The sequence below is a fragment of the Enhydra lutris genome, unplaced genomic scaffold (genome assembly GCF_002288905.1).
Source record: "Enhydra lutris kenyoni isolate GAN:26980312 unplaced genomic scaffold, ASM228890v2 scaffoldscaffold26, whole genome shotgun sequence".
NCBI classification, from domain to species: domain Eukaryota; kingdom Metazoa; phylum Chordata; class Mammalia; order Carnivora; family Mustelidae; genus Enhydra; species Enhydra lutris.
The window spans coordinates 21,249,716-21,267,799 of NW_019154110.1; the positions used below are offsets into that span (position 1 = coordinate 21,249,716).

An 18,084-nucleotide genomic window follows, 5' to 3' on the forward strand; every position below is an offset into this window, starting at 1 on the left:
AAGGCCTCAGAGGAGGGCAACTCAGGCCCCATGAGGAACCATGGGCCCCAGGGCCAGGGAGAAAGCTGGGGATTAGGTAGCAGCACTCCCATTCTCCCCCGCCCTCCAGGCGGGAGGCCATGGGCTGATATATGCCTGTGGGGAAGTGATAAACCTCAGCTTTGCCAATCACAAAGTCCTTCACCAAAGCAGAAAGCGGAGCCGCTAATCTGACTCCAAAGTGCCCAGTCAGCAGGGAAAAAAAAAAAAAAAAAGCCTTCCAGAAGAGCCAGAAAGAGTGATATGTGATTCCGAGCCACAGAACAGGGAGACCAGGGCAGAGCCTCTCAGAGGGTGGGGTGCTTGAAGGGTCCTGCGATCCTGGTCTCGACTAGTGGCCCAGGGGGTCGGAGGGCAGAGGCAGACTGGCCCAGGACCCGTCGGACCCTTTCGGATCCATGACAGGGCGCCGCTCTGTGGCTCCGCACTTGCTGGGGGTCAGGGGTCCCAGGCCTGGACCTCAAGCTACAGAGCAGAGTGGGGCCTGTCCCCCCCACCCCAGGACTGTGGGTCAACCTCGGTCTATAACAGGCTCGGACCTGGGGAATGATGGTCAGCTGAGAGCGGAGGTCGTGGAGGCCGATGTCTGCCACGTTGAGGCCGTCGATGAGGATTTCACCCTCTGCCGCCTCCAAGATGCGGAACAGGCACAAGGTCATGGATGATTTGCCGGCCCCCGTGCGGCCCACGATCCCCACCTGGAGGGAGGGAGTGAAGCCGTAAGGCGGGTGGGGAGGAGTCTACGGGGGCATCGCACCTGCTCGCCCATAGGTTCCGACCACGTGCCACGCACACCCCCGGCCCTCGCGCACCTTCTCGCCGCCGCGCACGCGCACACTCAGGTTCTTCAGCACCAGCTCCAGGCCAGGCCGGTAGCGCACGGAGTAATTGCGGAACTCCACCTCGCCCTTCGGGGGCCAGCCTGCAGGAGGACGGCTGCCCTCCACCAACCAGGGGGCCTGGCCGGGAAGGGAAAATGGGTCTGCATTAGGGTGGCCCCTTCTCCCCAGCCTGGCCCTCTTCCTCTTCAGTCTGCCTCTCTCCCGAGGCCCCCTCTGTCCTCCCCCATCAGGGTCCCTGGGGGAGAGTCCCTGGTGTCCCCCGGGGCCCAACCATGTGGTCCAACGAATCCTTTATCTCTCTACCTTTATTCTGTGCAGAGCTCCAAAACCTTCCTACTGAATGGCTACTGGGATCACAGTGGTGAACGAGACAAAGTCATTGCCTCCTTGTGAAGCTTACATTTAGTATGGGGGGGGGGTGCCTACCATCAACAAAAAAGCAAATGTATCTATGTAGGAAAGTGATAAGTGCTGAGAAATGCTTGGTGGTGCAGCAGTACAGGGTGCTCAGTGAAGGCTTCCTGGAGGAGGCAATATTTAAATAAAGACCCGAAGGAGGTGAGGCAACAAGCCAAGTAAATGCCTTGGGGGAACAGCATGCCAGGCAAAAGGAACAGAAACTGCAAATGCCCGCCCAGGTGTGTTCTGGAGCATGGGGACAAAGGTGAGAAGTAGGAGAGAGATAGTGGGTGGCCCCATCACAAAGGGCTTTGCAGGCCATTTTAAGGACTATGGTTTTTTACTCTAAGATGCAGAGCCCTCAGAGGGCCGTGCACAAAGCAATGATATGGTTTGGTGTGTTTTTAAAGGATTCCTCTGGCTGCTAAGAGAAGGGAGACAGGATGATGGGAAATAGGGAAGCTAGTGAGGAGGTACTTAAAATAAATTGGGCATAAGATGATGGTGGCTTTGAGACAAGACGAGCTACCATTTGGGAGGCCCTGTACAAAATGGAAAGGTAGGGATTCTTGTTCAGTAATTATGAAGAATGTCCAAGCGGTGACAGCAGAACATTAAATCCAATGTAAGGTCCTTCTAAGTATGGGGACCTATGTGACCCTGTGGTTCGGGGAAGGCGGCCCTGCTTTGTGACAGGGGAAGGCAGACTGCCAACAGTCAAAAAGCAAAACGGCCAGTCTCGAGATGGTGTCAAAAGAATGGGCAGGAGGGTTCGGGGCAGAACTGCCCAGGCTGTGAAGACAAGATCATGGGTATGGATGGGGGAAATGGGAATGCTAGATGCAAAGAGGAAGAATTTGAAGATCCCAGACAGTGGGGGATGAGGGGGGTGACAGGAGATGCCTGGGGAAGGCCGGGGGAGGGACGGGAGCCAGACTGGGAGGAACAGGCAGGCCAGGGGCTCAATGGAGACTGACAGAGCGAGAGCCCAGGTCACAGAAGCCAGGAAGGAGAGCCTTCCAAGAAGAAGGCAGGGGTCAGTGTGTCTGAATGTCACTGAGAGGCTGAATTAGATGAGAACAGAAATGTGTCCCCTGGGTTTGGAACGAGGCAGGTCATCAGTGGAATGACAAGGCCAGAAACAAGACTGTGGGAGGCAGATGTGATAAAAAGGGTGATAGGGAAGCGGTGAGAGCATGTGGGTTTTAAAACAAGCTTCATGACAAAGGAGAGCAGAGAAACACAGGGGGAAGGGAGGTTGGTTTGTATGTCTAGGATGGAAGCTACAAGAGCTTATGTTTGCCCGTGGATGGGAGTCATCTAACACAAGAAGCAGGCTGTAGGAGCAGGAGGGTGTAATTAGGGAGGTGAAGTCTGAAGGCGTGGATTTTGATCGGAGGAGGGACGCTTCCTGCTAAAAGAGGAAGGAAAAGGTGAACAGACCACAAGCATGATGGAAAGTCTGGGGGCAGGAAGGTTGAGGGAGTTTGTATCTCATACTGTTTTCTCACTGGCAAGTCACGCAAGGTCCACAGCTGAGCAAAGGGGAGGAGATGGGGGGTTGGAGGAAAGAAGGTTCACAACAGATCTTTCTGGAAGTGGGAACACGGGCTTCTTGGGGAAGCAAAATGGGAATATGCAGCGGTGGTGTCTAGTCATAAGCTTGAAGTAAAATCAGTGATTTTTCTCCAGGAATGTCTTAGCTGCTGAGTGCTAGCATGTAGAAGGCAGACAGAGGGGCTCAACCAGGGAGGGGTTTTGTAGGTGAGAACCCCTGAGAGAGGGGAGGACAAGGGAGGCACAGGCTGGTACCTATGGAGCAAGGAATCCAGGCTAGATGAGCTAGTGGACAGAGGGACGAAGGTAGAAGGACAAAGTTCTGAGACAGCAGAGGGTTTGGGGCAAGAGAGCTGGGAGGGCTGGGAAGGGTGGTCTAAAAGCTTGACTTAAGATCTCAGAGATGGTGCAGCTTCTGAGCTTGAAGAGGTCTGGGGTGTGGCCATGGGAAGACGTAAGTGGACAAACGTCCACATCCCCCCCCTCCCCAAGTAGGGGACACTCCCTTTCTCCAACAAAGGGCATGCTACCCCGCCCCTGCCCCTTCAACTAGGCTGATCTCTGGCTGGAATTCTCACCCTCCAGCTGACCACCTCCAGCTGAATGATTCTCCAATCTGCTTTCTTTGGATGCATCTCCCAGAGCTCCTGTCTTCCAGGGCAGAGCCCTGTCCTACTTTGAACACGACATCAGAATCTGCTTGAGGATAGACCCTGTCTTGCTCAACTCTGGACCCTCCATACCTGCTGGGACCTCTGGCTGATGCTCAATAGGCCATGAGTGGGTGAATGAATGAATGAATGAATGAATGAAGAGCCCTCCAAATGAAGAGCTGGCCTTGAAATGTAGGGATGATGGGTCACCAAGCACCCCTCCCCAGCTATTCCAGAATCACCCTGCCCCAGGCTCATCCTAGTACCCACCTCAGTCTCCGTCTTGGAGTACTCCTTGACTCTCTCTACAGCCACAATGTTAGCTTCCAAGTCGGACATCATTCGGATCATCCAATTCAGAGTCAATGTTATCTGGCCAAAGGGACTGGGTCATGGATACAGTAATCTTCTCTTTCCCCACAACAGCTGTGGGAGGAGTTCTGACTCCCTAATGATGCTCCTTGCCTTTACAAAGTGGGTAGGTCTGGGCAACCCCATAGGTGGGCCACCTGGGGCTCTAATCACAACTGTATCTCAGGCAGTGACCTCGAAGACTTGACCCAGGGCCCCCTAGCCCCCATGTGTCTCAAATGTTGGTATATTTAAGGAAGACCTCCCAGGGAATCAGGGAAATTTGAGGGAATTAAGGGAATCTGTTAAAATGTGGCTTCTGATTCAGTAGGTCTGCGATGGGACTTGAGATTCGGCATCATTTAATTGTTTTATTTTTATTTTTTTGATTCTGCAGCTTTTAAAAAAGATTTTATTTGTCAGAGAGACAGAAAGAGAGAGAGCATAAGCAGGGAGAATGGCAGGCAGAAGGAGAAGCAGGCTCTCCGCTGAGCAAGGACCCTGATGTGGGGCTCGATCCCAGGACCCTGGGATCATGACCTGAGCTGAAGGCAGACGCTTAACCAACTGAGCCACCCAGGTATCCTGGAGATTCTGCACTTTTAACAAACTTCCAGGTGATGTTGATATAACCAGTCCCTGGACCACACTGTGTACCAAGGGGTCTTGGTAGACATGCAGACTCTGCGCCCCATCCTAGCCCTGCCATATCAGAAACCACATTTTCACAAGATCTCCAGCTGACTCAGCAGCATGGGAAAGTTTGAGAAGGCTCATTTGTCTAGATTGTCTTTTGTTCCAAAGCATTCAAGGCTTGAGCTCTCTGTGGCCTTGAAAATGCGATCTGAGTCACAAAAATGCCATGTGTAGTTATTTAAGCCTCTGACAATATAGGCTGATATTGGGGTGACAGCCCACCCTCCAGCCCTGGCTTCTCTGTGTACTTTCTCCGAAGGCCCGGGAAATGGGGTGTATTCGGGCCCTACACATCCCTGGCCCAGAACCACTGGTAGAGCTGACCCCTTCAATCCTGCACGCAGACAGGACAAGTTCTATTTGTCTTTTGGGGCCAAGCACTAAGATAATTTCTCCAGCACCAAAACCCAAGGTAGAGACTCTCTTCCGGGTTCTCACCATGTTTGGGTCCCTCCTCCACAAAGACCTATTCACCCTGCGTTACAGTCCCCTGTTGCTGGGACTGTCTTCTCTGTGCTCCATGGAGCTCACAATCTTGGGGAGCAGAACCTGTGGCTGGTTCCCATACCAGGCAGAGCAAAGGCCCAGGAGATGCTTGTGACACCTGGGTGGCCTCTGCCTCAGTGTGGCCTTGCCCTGGGGCCCTGACCCCTGTGTACCTGTAGGGCATAGGACACGGATAGGCCCACCAGCCCCGGACTCAGGCTGTTTCTGCCGATCACAGCAAAGAGTGCAGCAAAGAACACAACACAGTTGCCTACGAACTCCACTTGGACTCCCAGCCACCTGTGGGGACAAGACGAACAGGAGGTGGGGCGGGTGGAGGAAGGAGGCAATTTCCTGTATGGGGGAAGGTGGAAGGGGGACCCTGAACTTCAAGGTCTCTCCTGCAGGGATCCTGGTAGGGACTCCCGGAGGGGCAGGGGGTGAGGGAGGAGGCTTCTGACCTGTTGGAGGCAATGTGGGCATAGCAGCTCCTCTGGTTGGCGTCCACCTTAGCGTCACTGATAGCCTGGAAGTCTTGGCTGCGGCCATAGGCCCGGATGACGCTGGAGCCGGTCACTGTCTCCGAAAAGTGGGAGTAAATGGGCGAGCGGCTGATGGACTCCAGCCTCTTTAGCTGCAGCGACGTCGCCACATAGAAGCGCTGGCAGAGGATGGAGAAAGAGCTTGAGGTCAGCACCGTGAGACGCCCTGACTCAGTCCTGCATGTCCTCTGAACCCATCTGGGCTTCCTCTCAGCCAGCCCCACTCCCCAGTTAAGACTCTGCTTCCTTTCTCTACCTGATGTGTGTCCACGAACTCATTCCACCCTTTCCCCCTGGTCCCCTCCTGCTGGGTCTTCCAGGCCGCTTCCTCCATGAAGCCCTTCCTGATTCCCTCTCAGCTCCTGACCCCCTTGCCCCGTGTAGGGGCCTTGATTACAGGACCCACTTCGCTTGGCCTCCTCAATCAGTGATTATGTCTGCCTCCTCTGAGGTGCCCCAGCGATGTGCCTACATAGTCAGAATATCACAAACTTTGCAAAAGTAAGATAATTTTGTATTCTTTTTCTTAAAGAGCCTCTCCCTACCTCACCCTGTTTTTTTTTTTTTTTGATTTTTATTTATTTATTTGACAGACAGAGATCACAAGTAGGCAGAAAGGCAGGCAGAGAGAGAAGAGGAAGCAGGCTCCCTGCTGAGCAGAGAGCCCGATTGCGGGGCTCCATCCCAGGACCCTGGGATCATGACCTGAGCCAAAGGCAGAGGCTTTAACCCACTGAGCCACCCAGGCGCCCCTCACACTGTGTTTTTGAACTTCAGCCCCCCAAAAAACACAGTTTTGTCTCCAGCTTCCATCCTCTAGCCTGTGGGCCCCAACATGGCCAGGACCTTAAAGGATGGGTATCTGAGAGCCCCCTGTCCCTGCACAGAGCACAGCCCACATCACCTGAGCTTCCAGCACCTCATGGGTTACCTTCAGCAACTGATTAAACTCATGGCAGTACAGGGGCTCAGCAACACAAGCAGGGGGAATGGCAGATGCCCCGCTGAGCCTCTGACCTGTATCTGAACGTTACCAAGTCATCTATGTTAAAAACATAAATGCACATATATGTTTAGATATGTATAAAGGAGGGGAAGGATAATGCATCTCACACTGTTAACAGCATTTTAGTTAAAAATAGGCAGCAAGGGGTGCCGGGGTGGCTCAGTCGGTTAAGCGTCTGCCTTCAGCTCAGGTCATGATCCCGGGGGCCTGGAATCAATCCCTGCATCAGGCTCCCTGCTCAGCAGGAAGCCTGCTTCTCCCTCTCCCTCTGCCATTACCCCCACTTGTGCTCTCTGGCTCTCTCTATCTTTCTGTCAAATAAATAAATAGATAAATTCTTAAAAGAAAAAAATAGGCAGCAAGAAGGAGTTCCAGGGTCAGCCACAATTTACAAGGATTTTATTTTATCTTAGCAACAACCCTACGAAGTAGGTTCTATGATGCTGTTTTACAGGTGAGGAAAATGAGTTTCAAAGACGTGAAGTAACTACTGTCCCTAACCGACCCGCAGTCTGACCTCCCTAAGTCTGAATCCAGATTGACTGTTAGTTAACAGGAGAGTCCAGCCGGCATTAGCGCCTGGTCTACAGGGAGCCCCGCCCACACGGGGAGTCCCGCCCACACCGAGCCCGGCCCACACCAGCACCTCGCCCACGCACTGGCTGCGGACCTGCATCAAGATATAGAAGACCCCCAGGGGCAGGGTGACCACGGTGAAGAGCGGCGTGCTGGCCACGATGACCACGAGGGTGGCGAGGGAGTTGTAGAAGGAATTCAGCAGCATGAGGATAGTGGGGGCCAGAACCTCATCGATGACGTAGATATCTTTGGAGAAGCGATTGAGGATACGGCCGGAGGGCGTCGTGTCGAAGAAGGACTGTGGCGAGCGCATCTTGTTGTGCAGCAGCGCTTGGTGAAGTGAGCGTGCCGCGTGGACGCTGCCCACCGTCAGCGTGACGGCTGCCAGAATCACCAGGATTCCTGTTGGAGGAGGCAGAGGAGTGTTCACTGGGGCTGGTGTGGGGCATGTAGGGCGTGGGGTGGGCACGTAAGGAGATATGGGATGGCTGCCGTGGCCAGCAGGCTCAGAGAGGCAGTGCCGCCGCTGGGATGAGCTCAAGATGGCCCAGAGGCAGATGGGCTGCTAGGGAGGCACTAGGGCAGGGCAATGGCCGTGATGATTGAGGAAGAGGCAAGGGCATGGTTTGGGGGATCTGGCGACCCAGATGTGAGGAAAATATCTTCCAGCGATCTCTGCCGCTCACCTTGCAGAACTCCCAAGGCAGCATAGACACCCAGCCTCATGGAGGTGTTATTCTGTCGGCTGTCCACCATAGCCTCATTGGTCCAGGCACTGAGCCATACGCTGGCCCCAATGGCAGCCGCAGTTTGACACAGGTATAGGACACAGATAGCCACTGTGGTATAGAGCCCCATGGCCTTGGCATAATCCCAGAACACACTCAGCTTCACCTGCATGGCATAGCAGTCAAGGGCAGAGGACTCTCGTGAGCCCCGGGATGGCTGGGGGCCTGCCCACCCTCTCCAGCCTCCCTTGTCCATCCTACTCACAGTGCCCATTGCCGCCTTCTCCTCCTGGATCAGCGCCCCCATCGCCTTCGCCTCTGCTGCCTGCACTGCCTTCCCTGCTGAACACAGGCGTCTCCGGGGCACAGGCCAGCCCTGGCCCTCGCCTTCCGAGGACATGACACTCAGCTGTCTGTGGAGGCAGCTGGTCAGGCCCAGGGAGGTGGTCTCTAACACACCCACAGGCCAGAGCCTCAGGGGGTTCAGGCTGTAGCTGGAGGCCCAGGCTGTGAGCAGCAGGGAGATTGCCCACCGGTGTCCCACCTGGCGGGGCTTAGGGACGGCGCTGGGAGCTCTCGGGGGCTCACCTCACAAACTGCTTCTGGACCTCATAGAGGACCGGCTCGTTGTCTGTCAGGTCTGTGTGATTGCTCAGCGTGTCTTCAATCAGCAGCAGCTCCTCATCCTCTGTGTTCTCCAAGGCTGCAGCAGGTTGGGGGAAAGGAGAAGCACCGGGCTAGCTCGCCCTGCAGGCCGCCGGTGTTCTCCAGTCCCCAGGCCAGAGAAGACGCCCCAGTGGACACGCAGGAGAGAACACAAGAGGCATGAAAGAACAGCAAGGACAAGGACAAAAATAAATGACCAATTTTGAGCTGGGGAAAGAAAAAAAGAGGCAGCAAGAAAGACTTAGGTTAGACAAGGAGAAAAACTTCCCATTGGGGACTGTGGAGAAGGTCTCAAATATAAGGGTCAGGAGCTTGGGCTCTAGGGGCACACTGGCTGAGCTCAAATGCCACTTCCTCCCCGCATGACTTTAGGCGGGCATGTAAAGTGGGGATAATAATAGTACCCGCTTCATGGTGTCATTTTCATTGTGAGGATTAAAGGAAAGAATGTGTGTCAAATGCTTAGCAAGGGGCGCAGCCCTTGGCACATGTTCAACACATGACAGCTGTCTATGCAGCAGTAGGCAAGAAGACTCAGGAAGAGGTCTGGGAGGTTGAGGAGTCAGGACTGGACAAAAAGTGGGGGGGGGTCTTAGGGGTCCAGACACTTCAAAGCACTCCGTGAGGACACAGAATTTTCCATTTGTTCGCTGCCATCTCTCGGTGCCAAGAGTAGTGCTAGGACATAGTAATTACTCAATCTTTGTTGATAACGAAATGACCCTTCCAACCACTTGTCCATTTACCGAATGACTTATCTGTGAGACAGTCTTGCCTACAGACTGGGCCTGGGCCCTTATGCCCTTTGGACACACAGGAAGTGTGGGGCCCCGAGGCCTGAGCTGCCCATAAGGTCACACTGTTTGGGGAGAGGAGGGGGAGGCACTTGGCGATGTTGGACTCTCACACAGATGGCCCAAGTTCCTCGGACCTCCTTTGTAGGACACCGGGCCCATCCAGAGACACTCAGAGATCCCCAAGACAGGGGAGATGGTGGGAGGGCACAGGAATGCGGAGGGTCAGGGATGGCGGATACCGGTCCTGCTGTTCTTCTTCAGGCTCTCCTTGTCCTCCTCGGGCGCGTAGTTGCAGAGAAAGTTGGCAAAGGAGCCATTGCGTCCCAGCAGGTCTGGATAGGAGCCCACCTCGGACACCTGCCCATCAGCCAGCACTATGATGATGTCCATCTGGGGCAGGAAGCTGATGCTGTGTGTCACCAGCACCCGTGTCTGGGGAGAGGACAGCAAGCTACCATTTCCACCATCCTTAGCACACACCCCTGGCACAGGTACAGGGCCATAGAGAGGGTGTGAGGTGCCCATATGCCAGGGAGCAAGGACAAGCACATCAGTGGCTGAGCCCATGCTCACTGCCATAGGCTCAGTGCCTCTAGGGTGGGTCCCCCGCCACCCAACCAACATTCCTGCTTCTCAGGCCTCCTGTTCTTCCAGGTCTCCTCGAAACCCCAGGGCCTCCCACCAGCTCTCTCCTAGGGTCCTAAATCTTACCCTAGGGACGCCCCCCGCAACCTCCCGGAGGCCTCACCTTGCCTGCCAGAACACCTTCTGGCCCGATGACTTGGTCAAAGATATGCTTGGCCACATGAGAGTCCACGGCTGACAGTGGGTCATCCAGCAAAAAAAGATCAGCTTCACTGTAAACAGCTCGGGCCAGACTGACCCGCTGTCGCTGGCCCCCAGACAGGTTAATGCCCTGGATGAAGGAGAGAGGTGGGAGGTGTGTATCGGATAGAAGGGAGTCAGACAGGTGGAAGGAGACGAGGGCCTTGTCACCGTTATTCAACAAGGCCGACCTCAAAATTCACATTTGATATGCCTGGTCTTGTCCCTGGGAGGGTCTGAGGCCACAGAGGAAGAGGTGGTGGCTCTCAAAAGTCCTCCAGGGGCAGGTGAGGACAACCTGCTCCCTTTGCCCCACTACCCTGCCCAGCTGGTTTTCCTGCCTACTGCCTTTATATTCTGAAAGGCTGGAAATCCCCAGGGGATCCGTAATAGGCCTTTTAATCTCCCATCGCCCAACCAGTTTGCAGATGACTTTCATAACACGGATCCCATTTGATTCTTACGTCAGTCCTTTCAGGGAGGTACCCTCAGCCCCACTTTCTAGGTGAAGAAATCAAGAGCCCAAGATGTTAATGGCTTTGTCCAAGGTCCTGAACTATTCAGGGCAGAAGCAAGAACAGAAAGCCAGCTCCAATCCCAAAATTTGACCCTGAGATGGTTCAGGAGCTAGAGGAGAGATAAGATCTCTCTTTAAACCCATCATGGGAAACTGAGGCACCTTGCAGCAGGGCTGGGCCCAGAAAGCAGACCCCAGAGATCTCTACCTATCTCTTCCCTACCTCCAGCTTTCCTCATTCCCTCTGGAATAGGGCCCGGCTTTTTTAGGTACCCTGAGCAACTGAGCCTAGCATGAAGTGGGTGGGGTAGCAAGTGTGGGATGGGAGAGGAGCTGTTGGGGAGAAGCAGGAGGTGGGTGTGCGGCTGTAGTGACTGAGGCATGTGAGTGTGTCTTCATTCAACCAACCAGTCTTCAGTGCCTACTATGTGCTGAGCACTAAACTATGTTCAAATTGAGAGAGATTCTACGAAATAGCTGGCCTGTACTTTTCCAAAGTGTCAAGGTCTTGAAAGACAAAGACTGAGGAATTATCCAGATTGACAGAGAATAAAGAACTGTGACAAGTAACTGCAACTCATGATCCTGGATTGGATCCTCGCCCAGGAATGAAAATAACGAAAAAAAGACATTTACTGGAACAAATGATGACATGTGAATACAAACAGTGAAATAAATAATATTGTATCGATGTTAAATTTCCTGATTTTGATAATTTGACTATAGTCACAATAGAGAATGCCTGTCTTGAGGGAATATGCACCAAAGTCATTAGTTTTTTTTTTTTTTTTACAAAATTTTTTAAAAGACTTTTTATTTATTTGTTTGACAGACAGAGATCACAAGTAGGCAGAGAGGTAGGCAAAGAGAGAGAGAAAGGGAAGCAGGCTCCATGCTGAGCAGAGAGCCCAATTGGGGGTCGATCCCAGGACCCTGAGATCATGACCTGAGCCAAAGGCAGTGGCTTTAAACCACTGAGCCACTCAGGCGCCCACCAAAGTCATTAGTATTAAAAAACCCAAATACCCCAAAGAGCTAAAACTATAAAACTCTTAGAAGAAAACACCGGGGGAAACTTTCCATCAGATTTGGCAATGATTTTTCAGATATGATATTAAATGCATAGGCAACAAAAGTATAAAGAAAAAGATATACTGGATTACATCAAAATTGAAAGTGGTTTTTTTTTTAAGATTTTATTTTTGGGGTGCCGGGGTGGCTCAGTCATTAAGTGTCTGCCTTTGGCTCTGGTCATGATCCTAGGATCCTGGGATCAAGCCCCATGTTGGGCTCTCTGTTCTACAGGAAGCCTGCTTCTCCCTCTCCCACTCCCCATGCTTGTGTTCCCACTCTTGATGTCTTTGTCAAATCAATTAAAAAAAAAAAACTTTAAAAAATAAAGATTTTATTTTTAAGTAATCTGTACACCCAATATGGGGTTTGAACTCAAAACCCCAAGATCAAGTGTCACACGCTCTTCTGACTGAGCCAGCCAGGTGCCCCAAATTTGAAAACTTTTGAGCATCAAAGGACACTATCAACAGGGTGAAAAGGCAACCTTCAGAATAGGAGCAAATATTTGCAACTTGTATATTTGATAAGGGGTTAATATCTGGGATATATAAGGAATGCCTATAAATCAACAACAAAAAACCAAACATTAAAAAATGAGCAAAGACTTGGCTAGACATTTCTCCAAAGAAAATACATAAATGGCCAATAAACCTAAGAAAAGGTGCTCAGCATCATTTCTCATCAGGGAAATGCAAACCAAACCCTCAACGAAATATCACCTGACACCCATTGGAATGGTTGCTATCAAAACCCAAAGGCCCCTCCCCAAGAAAAGAACCGTGTTGGCGAGGATGTGTAGATGGTGGAAGTCTTGTGCACTGTCGGTGGGAACTTAAAATGGTGCAGCCATTATGGAAAAGAGCATAGCATTTCCTAGCATGGCAATTTCCTCAAAAAAAAAAAAAAAAAAAAAAAAAAAAAAAAGAATTACCATGGGATTGAGAAATTCTGTTTCCGAGTATATGTTCAAAAGACATGAAAGTAGAGTCTTTAAAAGATATTTGCCCACCCATGTTCACAGCAGTCTTTTTTTAATCTATTTTTTTAATTTATTTTTTATTAACATATACTGTATTATTAGCCCCAGGGGTACAGGTCTGTGAATCATCAGGCTTACACACTTCACAGCACTCACCATAGCGCATACCTTCCCCAATGTCCATAACCCAGCCACCCTCTCCCTATCCCTCTCCCCCTGGCAACCCTCAGCACAGCACTCTTTTTTTTTTTTTTTAGCTTTTTTTTTCTTTTTAAGATTTTATTCATTTATTTGACAGACAGAGATCACAAGTAGGCAGAGAGGCAGGCAGAGAGAGAGAGAGGGAGAAGCAGGCTCCCCGCTGAGCAGAGAGCCCGATGCGGGGCTCAATCCCAGGACCCTAGGATCATGACCTGAGCTGAAGGCAGAGGCTTTAACCCACTGAGCCACCCCGGGGCCCCTCAGCACAGCAGTCTTATTCATAATAGCTAACATGTTGGAAACAACCCAAGTGTCCCCTGACAAGTGAGTAGATAAACAAAATGTGATCTACGCACATAATAAAATGTTATTCAACTTTAAAAAGGAAAGAAATTCTGACACATGCGAGAACATGGATGAACCTTAAAGATACAATACTAAGTGAAATGAGCCAGTCTCAAAATAACCCAGATACTGTCTGATTCCATTTATATGATGTACCTGGAGTAGGTCAACTTCCTAGGGACAGGAAAGAGAGTGGCAGTTGCCACGGGCTAGGGGGAGCAGTGGGGGAATGGGGAGTTGTTTAATTGGGTACAGGGTTTCAGTTTTGCAAGATGAAAAGAGTTCTGGAGATTGGCCACACGACACTGTGAATATTCTTAACACTACTGACCTTACAATTACAAATGGTCAAGGTGATAAATTTTATGGCATGTGCGTTTGGCAACAATTAAAAATAAGTTAATTTAAAAACAAAACTTTCACTGATGCCCCATGGTTTTTAGGGCAAAGGCCAAAACTTTTTTTTTTTTTAAGATTTTATTTATTTGACAGACAGAGATCATAAGTAGGCAGAGAAGCAGGCAGACAGAGAGGAGGAAACAGGCTCCCTGCTGAGCAGAGAGCCAGATTCGGGGCTTGCTCCCAGGACCCTGAGATCATGACCTGAGCCGAAGGCAGAGGCTTTAACCCACCCAGGTGCCCCCAAAGGCTAAAACTTTAACCAAGGTCTTTAAGGATCTGCTTTGCCCTGTACCCACCTCTTCCTAATCTCCAGTTACACCAAATTACACCAGAATGCTGGTCTACTCACCATTCCTTGGCTCACACCTTTAAAGACTTTCTATCACTGGATGGAAGCTGAGTGATTCACATGGATGTGGGAAGGCAGGAAGGCGGGGGGGAAGGGGAGGAAGGAAGGGGCGCATATATAGACCTGAGCTGGGCTGAGCTGGGCAGCTGTATGGGCTGACCCCCTAGAGGATGGGAGAGAGCCCTGTACCTTTTCTCCGATCTCTGTCTGGTCCCCGCCAGGCAGCATCTCCAGGTCAGCTAGCAAGGCACAGGCTTCCAGAGCCTGATGGTACTTCTTGGGGTCCAGGGCTCGGCCGAACAGTACGTTTTCCTGAAGCGTGCAATTCTGGATCCATGCCTGCTGGGGCACGTAGGCCACGGAGCCCTGGCCAGAGAAGTTATCTCAGGGTCCACATGAGGCCTGGCCTAGCAGCCCTTGCCAGGAGTTCTGCCCTCTCTCTTACCTTCACACACACCGTGCCTTCCAGTTTCTCCATCTCTCCCAGCAGGGCAGAAACCAGGGAAGACTTCCCACAGCCCACGGGCCCCACCACGGCCACCAGTGCCCCTTTTGGCACCTGGATGTCTAGGCTGAGGGCAAGGAGGCCAGGAGCCCAGTTAGAGGTAGGGATCAGGATTTTGGTCTCCCAACCTTCCACCTAGAGACCCAAGCCCTCCTCCTTTTCAGACGCCACCCTGACAAGTGGAGGCTCTCCTTGCTTTCCAGCCCACAGATGGGGGCTGGAGGGGTGTGACGGGGGCTTACTGGGTTCTGCTACTGATCTGAACTTTGGCTCATTTCAGGTAGCTGGGAAGGGACAGGAGATGCTGGTACCTGTGCAGTGTAGGGGGCAGGTCCTGGGCCCAGGTGAAGGTGCCATTGTGTATGGTGACAGCATATCCTGGGAGGACCAAGATGTACAGGACCAGGGTCAGGGGATGCAGGCAAGGTGGGCGGATCCCTGTCGGGGAGGGACTCAAGGGGAAGGGCAGGAAGTCCAGGGGCTGGGAGCCCTAGGAAAAGAAGAAAAGTGGGGGAGGCCTGGGGGAGGGATGAGGTAGACTGAGGAAGAGCCCAGAAGAGGGAGAAAGTGGCGCTGGTGGGAAAAGGGGAAGAGGAAATGGCAGTCACAAGAAACAAGTCAGAAGCTTAGAACAAAAGACTTTCTGAAGCAGGGGCTGGGGCAAGGGCAGCCCAGGGAAAGGGTGTCTGGACCTGGGGTGATGGTCTTTCTTTCCACACACTGGGGGTCAAGTTCATCTTGGCTCAGGAAATGCTGGATCCGTTTCAGAGACACACTGGTCTGCAGAAGAGTGAGTCAGCCTTGGAAGCTGGCTCCTTCCCCACCCCCCACTTCCTATAGCCTCCCTCACCCCTCCCCGACTTCCTGGGAGAGGCAAGGTGTCCTAAGGGCCCAGATGGGGTGAGGGGCCCCTCCCATGACTGAGACTTCTCTGGTTCCCACTGCCAAAGTCAGGGTCCATGATGGTAAGAGGAGGTTGTCTTCAGAGCTTCAGGTTTCTGGGGACCTCACCTGTCCCCCTCTGACTCCAAATGACCTTTGATTCTGATGGCTTCATGCGAAATACCACCCCCTCAGTTCCAGGAGTACTCCTTGATTATCTCCTGACCCTAACAACCTGCCCAAACTCCAGCAGAACGCCCAGCCCTGCCCCGGCTCACCTGGATCAGGTTGCTGATTAACTGAGGCAACATGTTGAGGGGAATCTTTAAAATATTGAACAGGGACACAGACACAAAGGCCTTCTCAGCGTCCAGCACATTGTTTGGGTCCACAGACACATACACCCCAAGCGTGGTCAGGGTCACCTGGGAAGGGGGTGGAAGGTGGGTATCAGAATAGAGTCTGTGGGGCCCAGAGGGCTGGGCTGGCCAGGCGGCAGGTGGGAGACCGGCCCCGGGGGGAAAGCCTCACCAGGACAGGGGTGCAGACCCAGGTGAAGGTGGAGATGGCTTGGAGGTAGGCGGACTTGCACAGCAGCCGGAGCTCGTCCTCCCGGATGCCTTCTACCTTCTCCAAGAAACTCGGCTCCCAGGCATACAGCTTTAGCACCTTGATGCCAGCCAGGATCTCACTCATCAGCTTGATACGTGAGTCCTTGAACTTCATTTGCTCTGCCTGTGGAAAGAGTGGCAGTGGGGTGCCTTGTTCCCCTTCCCAGACCTCCGCCCCCAGGGACTCCCACCTTCCATGCCCTCACAATGCCCAGCAGCCATTAGGACGGCTCCCATGCCTCCTCCCTCCTCCTGCAGGGCCGGGGCTGTCCCTCAGCCCCCAGGTGCCGGGCCCAGCCCAGCTTCCCCTTCTCCTCTGTGCACAGAGCCCAGCTCCAGCCTTTTGTGCCTCCATCCCTGACCTCCCCACCACTACCCTCCAGGCTGAATTCTCTGCCACCTTTCCTGGGTTTCTAAGCCATGTTGTTCTTTCCTATCATTCCCGTGGAGGTCTTTGTGCATGCATGACTCCACCATTAGACTGGGAGCCTGCTGGGGGCACAGATCATTTCCTTCTTTCTGTTTCCCCAGACCCTCACCCAGGGCACAGCACACCGAATTGATGATTCATTCAACACGACTTAGTGAACGCCTACTCTGTGCCAGGCCGTTGTTGGACACCCAGATCAAACATGGTCCCAGCCAGCCTGAAGCTGACAGTCTGAAAGGGGAGGCAGATAGATAGCAGTTACCTGAGTAAATGCTTAATAAATCAGTGCATGTATTCCTTTTTTTTTTTAAGATTTATTTATTTGAGAGAGTGTGTGCACGCGGTAGGGGTGGGGTGGTGGAGACAGAGGGAGAGGGAGAAGGAGAATCTCCAGCAGACTTCCTGCTGAGTGAGCAAGGAGCCCTATGGGGGGGCTCCATCCACGACCCTGAGATTCTGACCTGAGCTGAAATCAAGAATCAGACACTTAGCCATGAGCCACCCAGGTGCCCCAGTAGGTACATTCTGAAGGGAAACAACAAGATTCTGTGAGAGAGTAATGGGGTGGGGACTGGGAAGCCAGAGGTCATGCTGGGGAAGAAAGGGGTGGAGTGAGCAGGGAAGGAAGGGATGAGGTAGGTCCCAGGAAACAGTGGGTGGGGTGGCCCAGAGATAAGCAGAGCTTGGTGCTTTGGAGAAAAGAAGCCCAGAGTGGCTGCCACTGGGCCATTCCCCAGGGGGCGAGGGCTGGCAGTGAGCAGGGGCCTGGTGGGTAGGTGGTCAGAGGGCATTTGTCATTTATTCTACATGCACTGGAGAGTCTGATAAATATTTGCAAATAAAGGACTGGATGACTAGCTCTTCACACTGGGCACAGCGTGGGAGAGAGAAGGCTCTCATTAGACCCAAAGACCCAGGTTTGAGTCCCCACGGCCCTGATTTCTGTTTCTCTCTGGGCTTTGGCCGCTCAGCTACAAACTGAGAATGTTGCTAAGACCCTCTCGGGGTGCTGTGAGGATAGAGTGAGCCGAGGGTTGTGGAAGTGGCTTATGGTCATCCCCCACTCAGTAAGCAAGGCGACCGAGGGGCCCCAGGCTAGTGAGGGTCTCCCCCCAGGCAGCGGCCAGGTGCTCGGGGCAGGAGCCGCAGACCCACCAGAGCTCTTACCTGGAAAGCACGCATCTTCATGGCCACGGCTCCGTTGAGCGGGATCAGCAAGACCATGAGAGCGACCCCAGCCAGGATGGAGGGACCCAGGTTCTGAGGAGGCACGGGCGGATGGATAAAACAGATAACTAAAGTATGCGCACGGAATCCCACAGACAATATTGATCAGAGACATGGGGCTGGGCAGGAAGCAAAAGATGGCAGTCAGCCAAATGGATAGCGAAAAGCAGATATACAGAGAAAGCCCAACTGCTGAGAACATGGGCAGAAGCTGCCAGCCATCAGATAATGACAGCAGACGGGGACAAAGAGGCAAACATAGAAGGGTGTCCGGACACATGGGAAGGCAAGTACAGACTGACCAACAACGACGGCCAGACTCTCATCCACCCCGCCTCCAAGTTCCCTCCCCTGGGATCTGTGAGAAGGCTAACGGCAGAGGCTGGAAAGGCTCAG

General features: G+C 52.7%; 1 protein-coding gene across 1 annotated transcript in view; it reads right to left on the reverse strand.

Annotated features, from left to right (window-relative positions):
* The window catches only part of LOC111151538 (ATP binding cassette subfamily C member 3), a 44,540-nt gene that overhangs the window by 6,011 nt on the left and 20,445 nt on the right, over positions 1-18,084 (reverse strand). Inside the window, exons 11-28 of the mRNA XM_022509600.1 lie at positions 17,629-17,721; positions 15,952-16,155; positions 15,699-15,845; positions 15,231-15,318; positions 14,850-14,916; positions 14,479-14,605; positions 14,223-14,399; positions 10,090-10,257; positions 9,581-9,773; positions 8,467-8,581; positions 8,144-8,291; positions 7,837-8,044; positions 7,242-7,552; positions 5,485-5,684; positions 5,197-5,323; positions 3,761-3,862; positions 852-998; positions 579-737 (exon numbers count right to left, since the gene is read on the reverse strand). Coding sequence (XP_022365308.1) covers positions 579-737; positions 852-998; positions 3,761-3,862; positions 5,197-5,323; positions 5,485-5,684; positions 7,242-7,552; positions 7,837-8,044; positions 8,144-8,291; positions 8,467-8,581; positions 9,581-9,773; positions 10,090-10,257; positions 14,223-14,399; positions 14,479-14,605; positions 14,850-14,916; positions 15,231-15,318; positions 15,699-15,845; positions 15,952-16,155; positions 17,629-17,721 — 2,781 coding nt within the window. The remainder of the gene's footprint in view (positions 1-578; positions 738-851; positions 999-3,760; positions 3,863-5,196; positions 5,324-5,484; positions 5,685-7,241; positions 7,553-7,836; positions 8,045-8,143; positions 8,292-8,466; positions 8,582-9,580; positions 9,774-10,089; positions 10,258-14,222; positions 14,400-14,478; positions 14,606-14,849; positions 14,917-15,230; positions 15,319-15,698; positions 15,846-15,951; positions 16,156-17,628; positions 17,722-18,084) is intronic.